At 32.2% G+C, this 18295-nt stretch overlaps 1 protein-coding gene across 2 annotated transcripts in view; it reads right to left on the bottom strand.

Moving 5' to 3' along the window:
- The window catches only part of LOC126889419 (probable phospholipid-transporting ATPase IM), a 534973-nt gene that overhangs the window by 210618 nt on the left and 306060 nt on the right, over nucleotides 1-18295 (bottom strand). For both annotated transcript variants that reach the window (XM_050657714.1, XM_050657713.1), the window contains exon 2: nucleotides 7804-8315. In XM_050657714.1, coding sequence (XP_050513671.1) covers nucleotides 7804-7852 — 49 coding nt within the window. In that variant the 5' untranslated portion in view covers nucleotides 7853-8315. The remainder of the gene's footprint in view (nucleotides 1-7803; nucleotides 8316-18295) is intronic.

Raw genomic sequence — 18295 nt, 5'->3', positions numbered from 1 at the left:
TCAGTATTAATTTTATTTTATTCCTTTGCCAATTACTATTTTTTACGATTACTTGGCAAAGGCTCGTTTTTGGGTTTTCTTCTTGATGTTTGACTTATGCACGGTTTATCTTCTAGTTTTTGGAAAGGAATCAAATCTTTCTCCCTTCAGGAGCCTCCAGCATAAAGCCTATCGCCGGCGATGACACTAAGGCTGACAGCAATGAGACCATGACATCTAGACTGCAACGACTACCATCTCCAGCTGCAGGGGCCTAGGGCCGAACATCTGCCCAGGTCTACAAGAAGTCTACAGCAGTACCATTCGACATCAAGAAGTTACCAGCGAACCAGATACCAAAAGCCATATGTATAATCTACAAATTGTTAGTTTTTGGCAAGAATTTGAATATATTTGTTAATGCATTTAATAAGTCATATTTTATTATATCTTTATTGAACAATGAACATGATTGATTAAAAATGCTGTTGTGTTTGCTTTCATTCTAAATTTTCAGAGTTCATATCTAAGATTAGGACAAGACGAACACATACCCCGAGAGACTGAGCTAGGCTGGGGTGAACGATAGCTATCTTGGTTGGCTGAAATATTATTTTCGAATGTTGTTTCAATTAGCTGGGGTAGTCTATCGCTTGTCGTTCTTCGTTTCAATGTGCTGGATATTTTCGATACAAACCCTTGCTGTTCATTCCACCAGAGACATACAGTACTTATTTTGATTTTGGTAATTTTTAAAGTAATAATTCCTCTCTAGTTTCCGGATAGGTTTTATTTTTTTCTTTAACATTTTTGTTTTCAGCCATTGTGAAAAAATGTGAAAACGTTGAATTATCCATGTCTGACGGTCCGTCTGTAAACACAACTCCTCCGTCATTAAACCAGATAGAATGACAAATGCGGTGTAGAATGAAAGCCTATAGCCCAATATGAGAAATTTGACCTAGGACTTCCTGTTTTAGAGTTTCAACCGGAAGTACTGTTTTAAAGTCGCCAAAATAGTACAAGCGAAAGATTATTCGACGCGTTTTAGCTAGACGAGAACAAATATATACTTCCAGTTTCATGCCTGTCTGCCCGTCCATCTGTCTGTCCGCGAATCTAACTCCTCAGTTATTAAAACAGATAGAATGACAAATAAGGTGTCGAATGAAAGCTCATAATCCAAAGATGGTATTAAAGGTAAGAAATTTGACCTCTGAGTTCTGGTTTTAAAGTAGTAACCGAAAGTGCCTACTGTTTTACAGTCCCGAAATAGTTCAAGCGATATATTCCTCGACGTGCCTTGGCAAGATGAGAATAAATATACAGCGTGTCTACTTAAGTTGGAAACATATGGGAAACTTTTTTATTATTAATTTTACTAAAAAAAGTTATTCTTCATAAAAAGTTCTGCATGCTCTAAAACCTAATATTCAATTATCATATATCAAATTTTGTCAATATTATATGAGGTCTGTCAAAAAATATAAATTTCGTTCAAGGGTAAAGTACCTTTATTTCTCTGAATTTCGAAAATTCTTATTATGAAAAGTTGTTAGGAATTCAAAACCAAGATCAAATATCCAATTACATGCTTCCAATTGAAAAAATAAATTTCCAAATTTTTCTCAAATTTATGGATACAACTTCGTTTTTACTTATTACCCATATTAAAACTCTTTTATTATTAATTTTACGAAAAAAAGTTATTCTTCAAAAAATGTTCTGCATGGTCTAAAACCTAAGATGCAACCATCAGATATCACATTTTGTTAATTTTATACGAGGTATGTAAAAAAATATGAATTTCACTCAGGAGTAAAGTACCTTTATTTTTCACAATATTGAAAATTGTTATTAAAAAAGTTGTTTAGAATTAAAAACTATGTTTCAAAATGTAATTACATCCTTCTAATTGAAATATTCTGAAATATAAAGGTACTATATACTCATGAGCGAAATTCATATTTTTTGACACACCTCGTATAAAATTAATAAAAGTTGATATATCATAGTTGCATCTTAGATTTTAGACCATGCAGAGCTTTTTATGAAGAATAACTTTTTTTCGTAAAATGAATAATAAAGGAGTTATCATATTAATTTTTAATAAATAAAAATGACGGGTATTCATAAAGAGAAAGATTTGTAAAATATTTTTTTTTTCAATTAGAAGCATGTAATTACATATTTGATTTTGGTATTTAATTCCAAACAACTTTTCATAATAAGAATTTTCGATATTCATGGAAATAAAGGTACTTTACCCTTGAACGAAATTCATATTTTTTGACATACCTCGTACAATATTGATAAAATTTGATATATGATGATTGAATCTTCGGTTTTAGGGCATGCAGAACTTTTTATGAAGAATAACTTTTTTTCGTAAAATTAATAATAAAAAAGTTTCCCATATGTTTCCAACTTAAGTAGACACGCTGTATACATACTTCCGATTTTATACCACTACTGGTTATAAAGGTGTAACCGTAGGTAAGAGCCATATTGTAGTCGTAGAAATGGTACATGAGATAATCAGTTATCGTGCATTGAAAAGTGGAGCTCGAATATTTAGTTCCGGCTTTGATGTCATTTCCGGTTAAAAAGTTATGACCGTAAGTTTGTCAAAAATGACTCAAAATTAATGAATTCTTCTTAGTGACTTTTGGTTCTACTTCCGGTCACTTTGGGTGAAAACTTGATCACAAGCACGTTCCTTATATTTAAAAATATTCATAAATCTATATATCCTAGGGTGGGTCGAACAAAAAATAATATTTTATTTTTTAATCGCTATACCGCGGAAAAGTTACCTTTGGGTATATGAGTAAAATGCGAAGTAAAATAAAGTTATATAATTGATCTCCCAGCTAGCGCATCATATTTAAAATATAGTTTTTTTCAGATATCAAGACATTTTTCAATTATTTTTACAATCTTTAGCCAATCATATTTAAACGTGCTAAAGTGAAAACTGTTTAGTTAATAGTTTAAAAAATAGAAAATAAATATGAAACTCTTATTTCCGCTTTAGTCAGTAAATGTAAAATAAGAAGAGGAAGAAAAGGTAAGCGCAGAGAACTTCAAAACCAGAGCACAGGAGAACTCAAACGGTCTTTACTTCGATGGAAGGAAGGATAACACCCTTGTAATTGAGAAAGTCAACAAAAAACATTTTAGAAGGACAATAAAGAAGAACATTATTCGATAATACAAGAACCTGGATCTATTTATGTTGGCCACGTCACACCTTGAAGTGGATCTGCTCAAAATATTGCTTATAGTATAACCTCTTATATGACTGAAGGTGGCATTTCTTTAGATGAACTTGACGTAATGGGGTGTGACGGTACCGTTACTAACACGGGTTGAAAAAATGGTGTGATTTGTTCTATTAAAGAAAACGTAAAAAGGCCACTGCAGTGGGCATATTTCTTTTGCATCTCAACGAGTTGCCGTTCCGGCATTTATTTCATACCCTTGATGGTGAAACAACTGGGCCAAAGTCATTTAGTGGTCCAATTGGCAACCAGCTTAGTAAGTGTGAAAAACTTTCAAATTGTTAATTTTGTAAGTGTTGATTGGGAATTGCCGGACATTCATAGCAATATTTTGAGTAAAGATCAACAGTATCTTCTACACATAAGTTGTGCGATAAAGTCAGGCAACTGCTCTGTGGACTTATCTATTCGAGAACCAGGTCCACTTTCCCACTCTCGATGGTTGACTACAGCTAACAGAGTTTTGAGACTGTAAGTGTGGAAACGCCTTCAGTTGAACAAAAATTGTTAGTATCCTTTATTCTTAAATCATACATGCCTGTATGGTTCAAAATAAAGAACAGCATATACATAACAAATGGACCTGAACACGTTTTTGAGGCTATCAAATCAACCAGATTTCTACCAGAGAATTTGATTAAAGTAGTTGATCCTGTAATCAAAAGAAATGCATTTTTTCCCACCCAGAAAATTTGCTACTGAGGATGATAGTTGATGAAAGGAAGCACATCAGAGAATTATGATTCCGAAGAATAATCACAGCAAGGATGTTAGCTACAAAAACAGAAACAATTAGGGTTTTTCGACCTCAAAAAATCAACTTTCATGCGACTGACTATACTGAATTAATTGATTGGAACACCACTGAAATTACACCACCACCACTGTTACGGAGAGTCTCTAATGATGAAATTTGGGCTAAAATCACTGCTGGTGAAACACCCGAAGGATTGGAACTTTGGAAAATTTCCATGTCATACTCAAGCTGTGGAACACTGCGTCAAGTTAGTGACTGAAGCATCTAAAAAAGTTGTCGGTGCTAAGGAACGAGATGGTTTCATAAGATCTGCCGTAGTATCCAGAGCTTCGACGCCAAAGTTTGACAGCAAGCGCAGCTTCAACGTACCCACTCAGAAATAATGAGTAAAAGACTCTTTCTAAAGTCAAAATTTCATTTAATTTGTTGACATTGTTTAATTTGGTTTCTTTTTTATTTCAATTAAACATGTTATTAAAATTATAAGTTGTTTTATTTATATCCTTTATAACTTTAAACACACTATAATAATTATATTCCAATTATATAGAGTGACTAGAGTGTAAAGTAAAAAAACAAAAAATTGATTGTGCTATTAACACCCAGCACAGCGTACTAGACCACACCTTCTTTTAAGGTGCTAATAAATATGTGAATTTTACCAATTTTTGAGTATTTTGCGCTACCGCATATTAAAAGATATTGTCTGTTTCAAATTTATTTCCTATTTTTTAAACTATTAACTAAACAGTTTTCACTATAGCACGTTCAAATATTATTGAGTAAAGATTGTAAAAATAATTGAAAAATCTTGATTTCTAAAAAAAACTAAATTTTAAGTATGATGCGCTATCTGGGGGTTCAATGTATAACTTTCAATGTATAAGTTTCCGCGGTATAGCGATTAAAAAATGAAACATTATTTTTTTTCGATCCACCCTAATATCCATGACCATAGTTAGAAACAAACAACTATTTTTAGTCAGTCGTAAGTTTTTTTTTCGAAATATCTCTAAAATCCTGCAATGCACGACAGCGGCCATTGTTTAGGAATTCTGCAGATCAGCAGATTTCTCTAGAGCATTTTTAGAAATGAGTTGGCCGTGAGGGTTGTCACAGGCAATTTAACATACACTCGAAAATTTCCTATGCAGTTTATTAAGCGAAAACTACCTACTAAAATGGGAAATTTCGTTTTTATCGCAGACAACGAAAGTACTTATACGTTTTATGAGTTTTGGGCTCAAGAAATCATTAGATGTTTATATGAAGGAAGTAGAGGGAACTTTTTTAATGAGGTGGTGATTATTAAAATTCTATACGATACCAGAGAGAGAAAAATAATGTGAAAATGGGTAGTTTTTTTTTTTCGGTAAATAGCCTAACTAGAATTTAATGAGCGTAATGAGCATCTTAATCGACAAATCAAAATTAAGAAAAAATACCCTGAAACACGTCTAAGACAATTCGCGATTAAAAACAAAGTACCTATCTGACCTCTGGCGGAATAAGTTTAAACTACTATAAGTGGTATAAACAAATCAGAAAGTTGTTAATTTGAATGGAATTTGGTCACTATTAAAATTTTTTTAGTAAATATCACCATTATGAGTACATTAATAGTTATTTAACCAACAAGTGTATTAATAAGGGCGATTAACAATTGAGATATTTTAACGCGTGAGCGGCGCGAGCGCGTTAATGTTCGAGATTGTTAATCGCCATTTTAATTCACGAGTTCGTTACAAAACTTTTTCGTCGACCGTACTTTTCAGAAATAAAGATATATCCATCTTTTGATTTTTCAAATACACAGAATTTTAAACAATAAATAAATAATGACATACAATGACAGATAGTACTAACAGAGGCTACTTGATTTTAAATTTTTTAGTGGGAATATAAATAGGTATATGTTTGGTTGCCTACACCACAGGTCACTGCCAATCACAGAGCGTTTAATTAATTTATGCAAGCAATGTATGTTGTGTTGCCTATAATGCAATCGTTCATTAATAGAAAATTATTCAAGGGTTATCCATTAAGGGTTAATAGGGGTCATCAATCAATGATTTTGAGGGTGTTAAAATTGATCATAAATGGACGGTCGACGGAAAAATATTTTAAATCAAATCGGTGTTGTTTTGTTCCTTAATTGAATGTTTGCTTATACAATTTATTTCGGCCATTTTACTGCATTTGACCTGCCCTCCAAATTTAGTTTTAACCGCGAATGGCAAAAGACTCGAATTGAATTGAAAAGCAACCGTCTATATACCTACAGTATGATACAAAAGTATGGAATAGTCTCCCTTTGAACCTAACTGATATATACCCACAAAAAATATATGTCTTTTGTACCTACCCAGTCCTATAGCTGGCTTATGGGTGGTCTAAAGTCACAAACTACACGGGTTCTGAATTCCTGACCCCTTCTTGAAACACAGAAAAAAAATTCAGATCGGTGTAACTTTTCCACACACATATGTACAGGGTTATTCACATTATTTTGCCCCCTTGTAAACTGCTTTATTTACAGAATTAGAAAAAAATGTAAAATACAAAAGTTATTCGATTTTTAAATTATGATTTTTTGACATATATATCGTACTAGTGACGTCATCCATTTGGGAGTGATGACGTAATCGACTATTTTCTTAAATGAGAATAGGGGCTGTGTGCTAGCTCATTTGAAAGGTTATTCAATTCCCTATTCAGTAGTATAAACATTAACATGATTATGGTGTCCAAGAAAAAAATATTTAAATTAAATTAATTGACACATGTATGTAATTTATTTAATTCAAAATACATTCTACTGCTGTCAGACAAAGAAATAAATGTTTATTCAACAAATAAACATTACTTTTCACTTAAATTCAATGTTCAAGCTGCCACCCATCTGTCTCTTGGCAGTTTGACCATTGAATTTAAGCAAAAATCGATGTTTATTTGTGCAATAAACTTTTATTTCTGTTTTCGAACAGCAGTAGAAGTTATTTTTAGACACCATGTATAAATAATTACCATAATGTTTATATTACTGAATAGAGAATTGACTAACTTTTCAAATGAGCTAGCACACGACCCCTATTCTCATTTAAAAAAATTGTTGATTACGTCATCACGCCCAGATGGATGACGTCACTAGTATGATATATATTATGTCAAAAAATCATAATTTAAAAATCGAATAACTTTTGTATTTTACATTTTTTCTAATTCTGTAAACAAAACAGTTTACAGGGGGTCAAAATATAGTGAAGAACCCTGTACATACATACATACATACCCACAAACATTTTCCCCTTTTTAAATAGAAATTGAGTCATATTTCCAAAATTAGACATGCGCTGGAAAGGTAATGATCAGTACTATAAGAAGCCGTAAATGTCGGACTTAAATTTTCGAAATTTTTGGGAGTTTTGGGGACGAGAACAAAAAACAGACCCTAAATGGGAAGGGCCGTAAAATCCACACCCTTGAACCAAAATGCATAGTTGACATATGGATGGGCGAGTCTTTTCCTAAACTTTAAGTTGAGATTTGGCCAAATTTTCAATTCAGTCAGATTTAGACAATCGAAAATTTCGTGTAAGTATACATATATAGTGTCGCATGTAGGGGGGTTGTGCGCCACTGGCGAGAACTGCCGTTCTCTGGGATTTAACTTGAAATAAAACTAGATACAGCAGTAAATACTCGTCATGCACCTCTCTTTAATGGAACTAAATATTGGCTATTATCTATATCGAATTAAAAAAATTGTTTTTCATAACTCACCTACGGCATGTGTTCTACTACTACTTCTAAACGAAGACCTGCCCACCATTTTTAGGAATATAGGATGAGGGTCAAAGCAGGTACAGGTACAATATGAACGCCACAGACTTAAATGCAAACATATAAGGTCACTTAAAAAATATTAATTAATAATAATTCCTCTCAAATTCCTAACTTCAGGTATGAAAATAAGGCCACTTTATTCTTAAGTCTACAGGTATATAAAGATATAGTAGTAAAAAACTATAAAATACGTTTATATATATAAATATTGCAGAGGTAGAAAATGAATCGTGGGGCCTAACTCTTTCGTTGTCTTTTTGGTTAAGTAGAATTGATCTGGTAAGGTGGATGGCTAAGGTTCGGACTTAGGAAACTGGTCAGAAAATGGCGCAGTCGCAGTCGGCTTGGTGGAGTTGAAGGCGGTCGGCGATGTCGATGGCGGGCAAAAGGGGAGTACAGAAGGCGAGCATGGATGCCTGCCGAACCAGATATCCCGGCCATGAACCGTTCTGAAACAAAAATACCAAGCATTAGCAAAATTGCGTATTCAAACCAAAACTAATTATGCTCAATCTATGTTTGACTATATATTAGTCAAAATGCTCACGTAATATAGAAAAAAAAATAGAGCGTGGCACTTGCAGAGTGCCGACAGAAGTGAATACTTCTTATAAATTCGATTATATTCGGTTTGAATCCATTCGATTAGATTTAATTTTATTTATCGCCAACCGTCACTAAAGGCATTCATTATTGCACTCATTTGCCCTCATTTGCGGCAGTAAAGTAGCACTTTATTGTACTGAAAGAACAATTTTACTTTACCTGCCGCTATAAATCAAATTAACCGAGATTGAATGTAAGTGGTCGATAGCAGTAATCGAATGGCGAGTATTTGAGTGGACTTACAATTTATTTACTTTAGTTACTAAAAATATTGTACGCAATTTGCGATATTATCAGTAGTAATTGCACAAGAGCTCTAAAATTCTATATTATTTTAGAGATCGAGTGCAATTTGTTGCGATTATTTCATGAATAAAACTGTTCAACACCAAAATTTTATTGTAATTTATTTAAGTACAAATTAGTACAATTAAACACACAGTTGTTATAAATATTAATTTGACGGTTGAAAGTCATCACTTTTATAATTTTTAAAACATTAATTATCATTAATGTCACTGAATGTATTTTTTCGTAGCAATGAAGGGCATCTGACGTAATATACTTGACGATGGGAAATTATCAAAAATTATTGGGTATAATATCACAAGAGAGTGAGAATAAATTGAAAATAATGCGACAGTTTTTCGAAAATTTGTTGTCTGGCAATAGACACGAGAGCCCGCAGGGCTCGAGTTGCTATTGCCCAATGACAACAAATTTGAGTAAAAATGAAGCATTATTTTCTTATTTATTCTTACTGTCGTGTGATATTCGTAAGATTATTTTTTAATACGTATATTATGGATATTTTCTTAAATGTGACAGTTGTCAAAACTAGGAAACTGGTTGCCATTAAACAGAAACAATCTACTTAAAAAAATTCTATCGGTAATTTTCTACAGTAGATAATTCTCAGTATAATTTATACTACTTGAAAAAATTAAACAACTTTTCAATATCTGACTTCACAACGCCAATATTCCAACAGACTGGAACAACGCTACTATGATTCTATTACACAAAGCAGGAGACAAAGCCAATTTAGAGAATTACAGACCGATTAGCCTCCTCAGCCATTTATATAAGTTATTTACGCGAATAATAGTTAAGAGAATGGAAAGAAAGTTAGAGATTTATCAACCAAGAGAACAGGCAGGATTCCGAAAAAATTACGGAACAAATGACCATCTACAAAGTATAAAAACCCTGATAGAGAAAGTAGTGGAATACAATAAACCCCTAGTTCTAATTTTTATCGATTTTCATAAAGCCTTTGACACAGTTGAACTTAGCAAAATATTACAGGCGCTTAAAGAATACAGGCTAGATTATAGGTATACAAAATTATTACACAAAATATACTTACAGGCAACAACCACTGTCAAATTACATACTAACAGTAATCGCATAAAAACAGAACGGGGGGTTAGACAAGGAGACCCAATGTCACCTAAACTTTTTAATACGGTCTTAGAACATGCTTTCAAGAGTTTGGATTGGATGACAAAGGGAATAAAAATAGATGGAGAATACCTAAACAACTTACGTTTCGCCGATGATATAGTCATAGTAGCTGAGGATCTAGGTATGGCAAGAGAGATGGTACAAGAACTCGTTGTAGCTACAGAAAATGTAGGTTTAAATATAAACATCTCAAAAACAAAAATAATGACAAATTTGGTACCCAACCAGAACATCAGTATTGGTGGGAAGGAAATAGAACTCGTAGATAGATATAAATACCTGGGACATGAAATTACGATTGGCAGGGATAACCAGACTCATGAGCTGAAGAGAAGAATCGGTCTTGGGTGGGCAGCATTTGGAAAACTGAGAGAAACTTTTAAAAGTGAGTTACCCACATGTCTAAAGAGAAAGGTATTCGATCAGTGTGTCCTCCCAGTCTTGACGTACGGATCAGAAACACTTACCTTAACTAAAGCCTCGGCTACCAAACTAAGAGTCACGCAGAGAAGAATGGAGCGGTCAATGTTAGGAATAACTCTGCGAGACAAAATCAGAAACGAAGAAATCAGGAGAAGAACGAAGGTGACTGACGTCATCGAGAGGATAGCCAGGTTGAAGTGGAGATGGGCAGGACACGTAGCCAGAATGACAGATGGGCGATGGACGAAGAGGTTATTGGAATGGAGGCCAAGAGAAGACAAGAGAAGCGTCGGTCGACCGCCTACAAGATGGACTGACGACTTGAGAAAGGTAAATAAAAACTGGATGAGGGCGGCGCAGGATAGATGGGGTTGGAAACGAGGGGAGGAGGCCTATGTTCAGCAGTGGACTTTTGAGGCTGGATGATGATGATGATAATTTTAATCTGATTGGATAGAATTAAACACGTGACCAAATATCTTACTATACGATTGGAAGTTAAAATCATCAAAAAATAATCGATTTAATTTAGATTTATGTAGCTTTCTATTGGTCAGAATCTCCTATGAATGAAATAATCAATTAAATTTATGTCAAAAAGTGAAATTCTGTAGGATTTTGTAATTATATTCATATAAAATAAATTAAAACTTTACACCGATTTAGTAATTATTCAATATTGATAACTATCGATTAAAAATCGTTATCTGTCATCACTACCATGAAATTATTATGACGTCTAAAATTTAAAAAGTTCTTAAATTGTAAATTGCAAGTACATAAGTGTTAAAACCAATATCAAATTATGTTGGCAAATATTATTTTATATCAATAAAACATATCTTAACCGATTGTCAAATATACCAGCAAACGAGAAGTAAACTCAACCTTCCCAGGGACATATCTGAGCTTCTTAGAGACAATACAAATACAAATAGCAACAATATCATACAGTTTTTAACGGAAATAGGAATAAAAGACATTTAATTGTATCACAAATTTTTCAGGTATACTTTTTGTTAGTACATATGTATTTACTTAATATTAAAATCTCTTTTTATTTTTAATATGTATTTTCCATTTCTGTTGTTTATAACTCCAGTGGTTCGGACATTAAATTTAAAAAATATATGTTGGCGATAAAATTTTGTATGCACCACGTCAGTAAAGACTCCTTATCGAACTCGTCTGTTATTCGCCTCGCTCGCTATGCTCGCTCTTCTCGTAATACCAGACTCGTTCGATAAAGAGTCACTTTACTGACTTGGTACATAAATAACTATTAATATACAGGGTGTCCCGAAAAGATTGGTCATAAATTATACCACACATTCTGGGATCAAAAATAGTTCGATTGAACCTAACTTACCTTAGTACAAATGTGCTCATAAAAAAAGTTACAGCCCTTTGAAGTTACAAAATGAAAATCGATTGTTTTCAATATATCGAAAACTATTAGAGCTTTTTTTATTGAAAATGGACATGTATCATTCTTATGGCAGGAACATCTTAAAACAAAATTTTTGTACAAAATTTGTCCACTCTATAAAAAAATTATGGGGATTTTGTTCCCTTAAACCCCCCCAAATTTTTGTGTACGTTCCAATTAATTCCTTATTGTGGTACCATTAGTTAAGCACAACGTTTTTAAAACTTTTTTGCCTCTTAGTATTTTTTCGATAAGCCAGTTTTTATCGAGATGCGGCGTTTTTTCAATATATTTACGTAAAAATTTTATGGGGGTTTTGTTCCTTTAAACCCCCCAAATGTTTGTGTACGTTCCAATTAAACTATTATTGTGGTACCATTAGTTAAACACAGTGTTTTTAAGACTTTTGCCTCTTAGTCTTTTTTTATAAGTCACCTTTTATCGAGATGTAGCTTCTTTTTCAAAATCCTAAAAATGTAACTTATAAATAAATTTTCAGATTATTAACAGGTCTCTATAACCGTACTTAACCATATAAAAATATGTGGTGGATTCGACAAATATTCAAAATATCTCGATCAACACTGACTTATCGAAAAAGTACTAAGAGGCAAAAAAGTTTTAGAAACATTGTGTTTAACTAATGGTGCCACAATAATAATTCAATTGGAACGTACGCAAAAGTTTGGGGCGGTTTAAGGGAACAAAACCCCATAAAATTTTTATGGGGTGCACAAATTTCACTTTAATTTTTTTTTAAGATGTTGCTGCCATAAGAATGCCACATGTCCATTTTCAATAAAAAATCGTTAAAAGTTTTCGATATATGAAAAAAAAATCGATTTTCATTTTGTAACTTAAAAGGGCTGTAACTTTTTTTGTGTGCACTATTGTATATAGGTAAGTGAGGTTCGATCAACCTATTTTTGACCCCAGAATCTGTGGTATAATTTATGACCAATCTTTTCGGGACACCCTGTATATTATGGCCTATAATTTAATATATTATTATCTATATATAATATATAGGTACCCGATTGAATATACAGTGCTTTTCAGATAAAACTATCCACCTTAAATAACTTTTGAACCACTGATTTTTAGAAAAAACGCAAAAACACGTCAAATAATACTTGAAGGGGAAAACATTATGTTATATTTAAGGTTGCCGGGAAAGTCACCCTCTCACCCTCATATCATCCCTTAATTTTTTTTAAATTACTTCTACCTTTTTTATTTTATATTTGGATTCTCCTCTTTGAATTGATTTCAAAAATGTATAACACTTGATGCTTAAAGTGATTAGTTTATGAGAAAAATAAATACAAAAGAAAAAAAAACTGGATTGAATAATAGTTATTTGTGTACCAAGTCAGCAAAGTGACTCTTTATCGAACGAGTCTGATATTACGAGAAGAGCGAGTGTAGCGAGCGAGGCGAGTAACAGACGAGTTCGATAAAGAGTCTTTACTGACGTGGTGCATACAAAATTTTATCGCCCATATAATTTGATTGGAAATCAACTTGGAATTAGAATTCCGATGATTCGCACCTTAAAGTTGACTACGTAAGAGTTTGGGCTCAGTAATTATTTATGAATAATATTAAATTTATAAAAAAAAAATTGAATAAAAATCTGTCGTTTATTTAACTTCTTTAAAATCTCATTATATCACTACACAATTTTTTTAATTTGATTATCTTCATTATTTCATAAAATTAATCATCTTTAATTTTAATAACCCCTGAATGAAAAACTGAAGAATGAAGTACTGAAAGCTTGGCAGCTAGGACAATGCCAAAATATATTTTATCTACAATTTCACTTCCTACAATAATTTGATATTGGTTTTAACACTTACCTGCAATTTGCAATTTAAAAACTTTTTAAAGGGCCTAGCCGGGTAAGATGGTGAAAAGTGCCTCCAGCTCGATTTAAATTCCATATAGGCCACTTTCTGAAATTTTTAGCCCCCTAGGTGGTCACGTGACCCCCCTAGAGCCTAATTAGGCTTTTTATGTTTTTATTTTTTATCTCAGGCGCATCAGGAGCTAGCCAAAAACTTTATTAAAAAAAGTTGTAAGTTCCAAAAAGATCTATAAGAAAATTTTTTTTTTAAATTTTTTGGCGGGAAATTCGAATTTTTAGAACAATTTTAAACTTTTAAATGACTCTGAAAAAAAAACTAAGACACTCGTTTTTACAAAAATTAATTATAATGTGCATTTTTGCACAATCTTTCACCCTGAATTTTTTCAGACTTTTAAAATTGGTGAAACGTACCTTTTAAAATAAAAAACCGCATTTTTTCAGTTTTTTTTTCGTATTTTGAAACAATTTTATACATATTTTTCAAAAAAGGTAACACTGTTACTAGAATAGGTAAAAAACTGAAAAATAATTGGGGTTTGCTTAATAAAAATTTTTTGTAAAGCCATCCATTTTCAAAATACAGGACGTTGAAGAAAACAAAATTTTACACATTTTTTACGATTTTGCTGAAACTACTGGCAACATTGTAATAAAACTTGGCGGGATTTAAGAGCTGGTTATTGTGCATATTTTGACATACAATTAATGATTTGATATTCATCATTGGCTCGCATAGGGGTAATGGTCTGAACTTTTTAAAGAATAAAGATAGTACGCCACTGACATATTTCAAATTAACAATCGTTTTTTAATTTCTCGTTCAATTTGTGACAAAAAATGTATCTTCTTATTTTTTCATACGACGCGCCATTTTTATTCAAAAAATAAAAGATCTTAACCCTTACAAAGTATTCGAACTTCTAGTAGTTTCTACATCTACATACAGTCGGAAAAATGAAAGAATACCCATGAACGAGCATATAAAACACGCTGTATTTTCCTGTCACCGTGTCACAAAGAAAATTGCCCAGCGCAAGTACATGTAATAATTATTGTTACATGTACTTGCTCTGGCCAATTTTTTGTGTGACACGGTGACAGGAAAATACAGCGTGTTTTATATGTTCGTTCATGTGTATTCTTTCATTTTTCCTACTGTACATAATAAACTCATACATCCATTATCAAAATTAATTCGAATACTTTGGAAGCGTTAAGATATTTTATTTTTTGCAGCAAAACAGCGCGTCGTATGAAAAAATGAGAAGATAGATTTTTTATTGCAAATTGAACGAGGAATTCAAAAATGATTGTTAATTTGAAATACGTCAGTGGCGTACTATCTTTTTTTCTTTGAAAAGTTCAGACCATTACCCCTATGCGCGCCAATGATGAATATTAAATCCTTAGTTGTATGTCAAAACATGCACAATAACTACCTCTTAAAACCCGCCAAGTTTTATTACAATGTTGCCAGTAGTTTCGGCAAAATCGTAAAAAATATGTAAAATTTTGTTTTCTTCAACGCCCTGTATCTTGAAAATGGATGGCGTTACAAAAAATTTTTATGAAGCAAATCCCAATTATTTTTCAGTTTTTTACCTATTCTAGTGACGGTGTTAAATTTTTTGAAAAATATGTATAAAATTGTATCAAAAAAACGAAAAAAAAACCGAAAAAAATGCGGTTTTTTATTTTTAAAGGTACGTTTCACCAATTTTAAAAATCTGAAAAAATTCAGGGTGAAAGATTGTGCAAAAGTACACATTATAATTAATTTTCGTAAAAACGAGTGTCTCAGTTTTTTTTTGCAGATTTATTTAAAAGTTTAAAATTGTTCTAAAAATTCGAATTTCCCGCCAAAAAAATAAAAAAAATTTTTTCATATAGATCTTTTTAAAACTTACAACTTTTTTAAATAAAGTTTTTGGCTAGCTCTTAATGCGGCTGAGATAAAAAATAAAAACATAAAAAGCCTAATTAGGCTCTAGGGGGGTCACGTGACCACCTAGGGGGCTAAAAATTTCAGAAAGTGAGTTCCTCTATATGTGCTAAAAAGTGGCCTATATGGAATTTAGATTGGGTTGGGGGCACTTTTCACCATCTTACCCGGCTAGGCCCTTTCAGACGTCATAATAATTTCATGACAGTGATGACAGATACCTTTTGCAAGATGACCGCTTTCGATTTTTAATCGATAGTTATCAATATTGAATAATTACTAAAATCGGTAAAGTTTTAATTTATTTTATATGAATATAATTACAAGATACTACAGAATTTCACTTTTTGACATAAATTCAATTGATAATATCGCAAATTGTGTACTATATTTTTAATAATTAAAGTAAATAAATTTTAAGTTCACTCAAATACTCGCCAGTCGATTACTGCCATCGACCACTTACATTCAATCTCGGTTAATTTGATTTATAGCGGCAGGTAAAGTAAAATTCTTCTTTCAGTACAATAAAGTGCTACTTTACTGCCGCAAATGAGGGCAAATGAGTAAAATAATGAATGACTTTAGTGACGGTTGGCGATAAAAGTTATTTTTACAATAATAAACAATTTTAACAATACATTTTCAAAAATTTTAACAATAATTATTCAAACTTTCAAAAGTCATTTTGAATAATAATTATTGTTAAAATTTTTGGTAGTGAAATGTTCATTCTAAATGTTCGTATCTGTTTGTATCTAATAAAATTGTTAAAAAAATAATTTTTTCTATGGATGCTATACAATGTGCAACTTCTCTCACTACTTACATTCAAAACGAACAATTTCTCAGGGTGTGAGAAAAGTCGGCCATTGCAGTGAGAAATATTTTTTCTCACGGGTTCCATACGTAGAATCGCGGTTTCCATGGTAATATGCACAATACAAACACAAATATTTTTGTCAAATAAAATGTGTCAAATCAAAACTTACGAGGAATTACCTTTCAAAACTATTCAAATATAACTGGTAACTATAATTTTTAACTTAAAAGGGGTAGTTCCCTGGATTGACTGTATACCTTATAGTTAAACAAACTGGAACATGAAGTAAAAACCACTTCTATGTAAAAGGTATATTTACTAAAAATTTTTTTTTAGAATCCCAATGGATTCAATAAAATGAGTTCATCAGAACGTTTTCAAACCTATCGGTCCATCATCAGTGAATTTGAATACTTGCAAAATAGCCCCAGAACCAAACAATGGTTGTGATTATAAATAAATCTACATTATGTTGAAATAAATTTAAAATGGCTAAACGCCGATGTTCAGGGATTAAACCTCTGGGAACATGGTGAAACTCTACCCGAGGACCCAATCAACCATCTTCGGTCAACGATGACTACCAAGTCTGACTACTTGGGTCCTCGGGTAGAGTTTCACCATGTTCCCAGAGGTTTAATCCCTGAACATCGGCGTTTAGCCATTTTAAATTTATTTCAACATAATGTAGATTTATTTATAATCACAACCATTGTTTGGTTCTGGGGCTATTTTGCAAGTATTCAAATTTACTGATGATGGACCGATAGGTTTGAAAACGTTCTGATGAACTCATTTTATTGAATCCATTGGGATTCTAAAAAAAAATAAAAAATTTTTTTTTAGTAAATATACCTTTTACATAGAAGTGGTTTTTACTTCATGTTCCAGTTTGTATAATTTTTAAATAAAAGTATATAAATATTAAGAATATTAAATACCTATATATGTGTATAATATGTATTTTATTTCAATTTTGGCATATAATCTACATAATAGCACCTAAATTATTTCATTTTGAAGATTGAACTCTTGACAAAAACGCATCCATAGAAAAATTACAGTGTACAACACGTGAGAAAACGACATATTTCTCCCTCGCTTGATTTGCGGCACTCGCCTCGTACCTCGGCTCGTGCTAACAAACTTCTGCGCTCGTGAGAAATATGTTTTTTTTTTCTCTTGTTGTACAATATACTATTTTCAATACAGTTTTCTTGCTTTTGTATTTATTTTTCTCATAAACTAATCACTTTAAGCATCATTTTTGAAATTAGTACAAAGAGGAGAATCCAAATATAAAATAAAAAAATGTGGAAGTAATTTAAAAAAAAAAATTAAGGGATGATACGTTGGTTGAGAGGGTGCCTTTCCCGGTAAGCTTAAATATGGCATAATGTCGCCCCCTTCAAGTATTATTTGACGTGTTTTTGCGTTTTTTCTAAAAATCAGTGGTTTAAAAGTTATTTAAGGTGGATAATTTTATCTGAAGAGCACTATATAATATATATACCAGAGATTCTACCCGTTAATTTTAGGATGTCACGATTTTCAATGACGCCCAATATGACTTTACACTCGCCAAAATTCCATACTTATATCGAACGATATAGACAAGGCAGAAAACGGCGGGTTCGTTGGGAAAAATATTCCCATGAGATATTTTTGCATAATCACATTCGTGAGACATCCCAGAATAAGGTTCAAGAAGTCGCCCACGTGAAAAGTGGGCCAATTTTTTTTAACACAATTTTTTTTAATTAAATTTCAAAAATCAATATTTTTGGCCCGCACTAATTTTTTTAGATTCTTTGGACCATTCTGGACAAAAAAGGTCTCTTATAATTTTTCTCTTAAGTTGATTTT

This window comes from Diabrotica virgifera, chromosome 8 (assembly GCF_917563875.1).
Source record: "Diabrotica virgifera virgifera chromosome 8, PGI_DIABVI_V3a".
Classification (NCBI taxonomy): Eukaryota; Metazoa; Arthropoda; class Insecta; order Coleoptera; family Chrysomelidae; genus Diabrotica; species Diabrotica virgifera.
The sequence above is the reverse complement of the archived record's forward strand: the minus strand, read 5'-3'. Positions and strand labels throughout refer to the sequence as shown.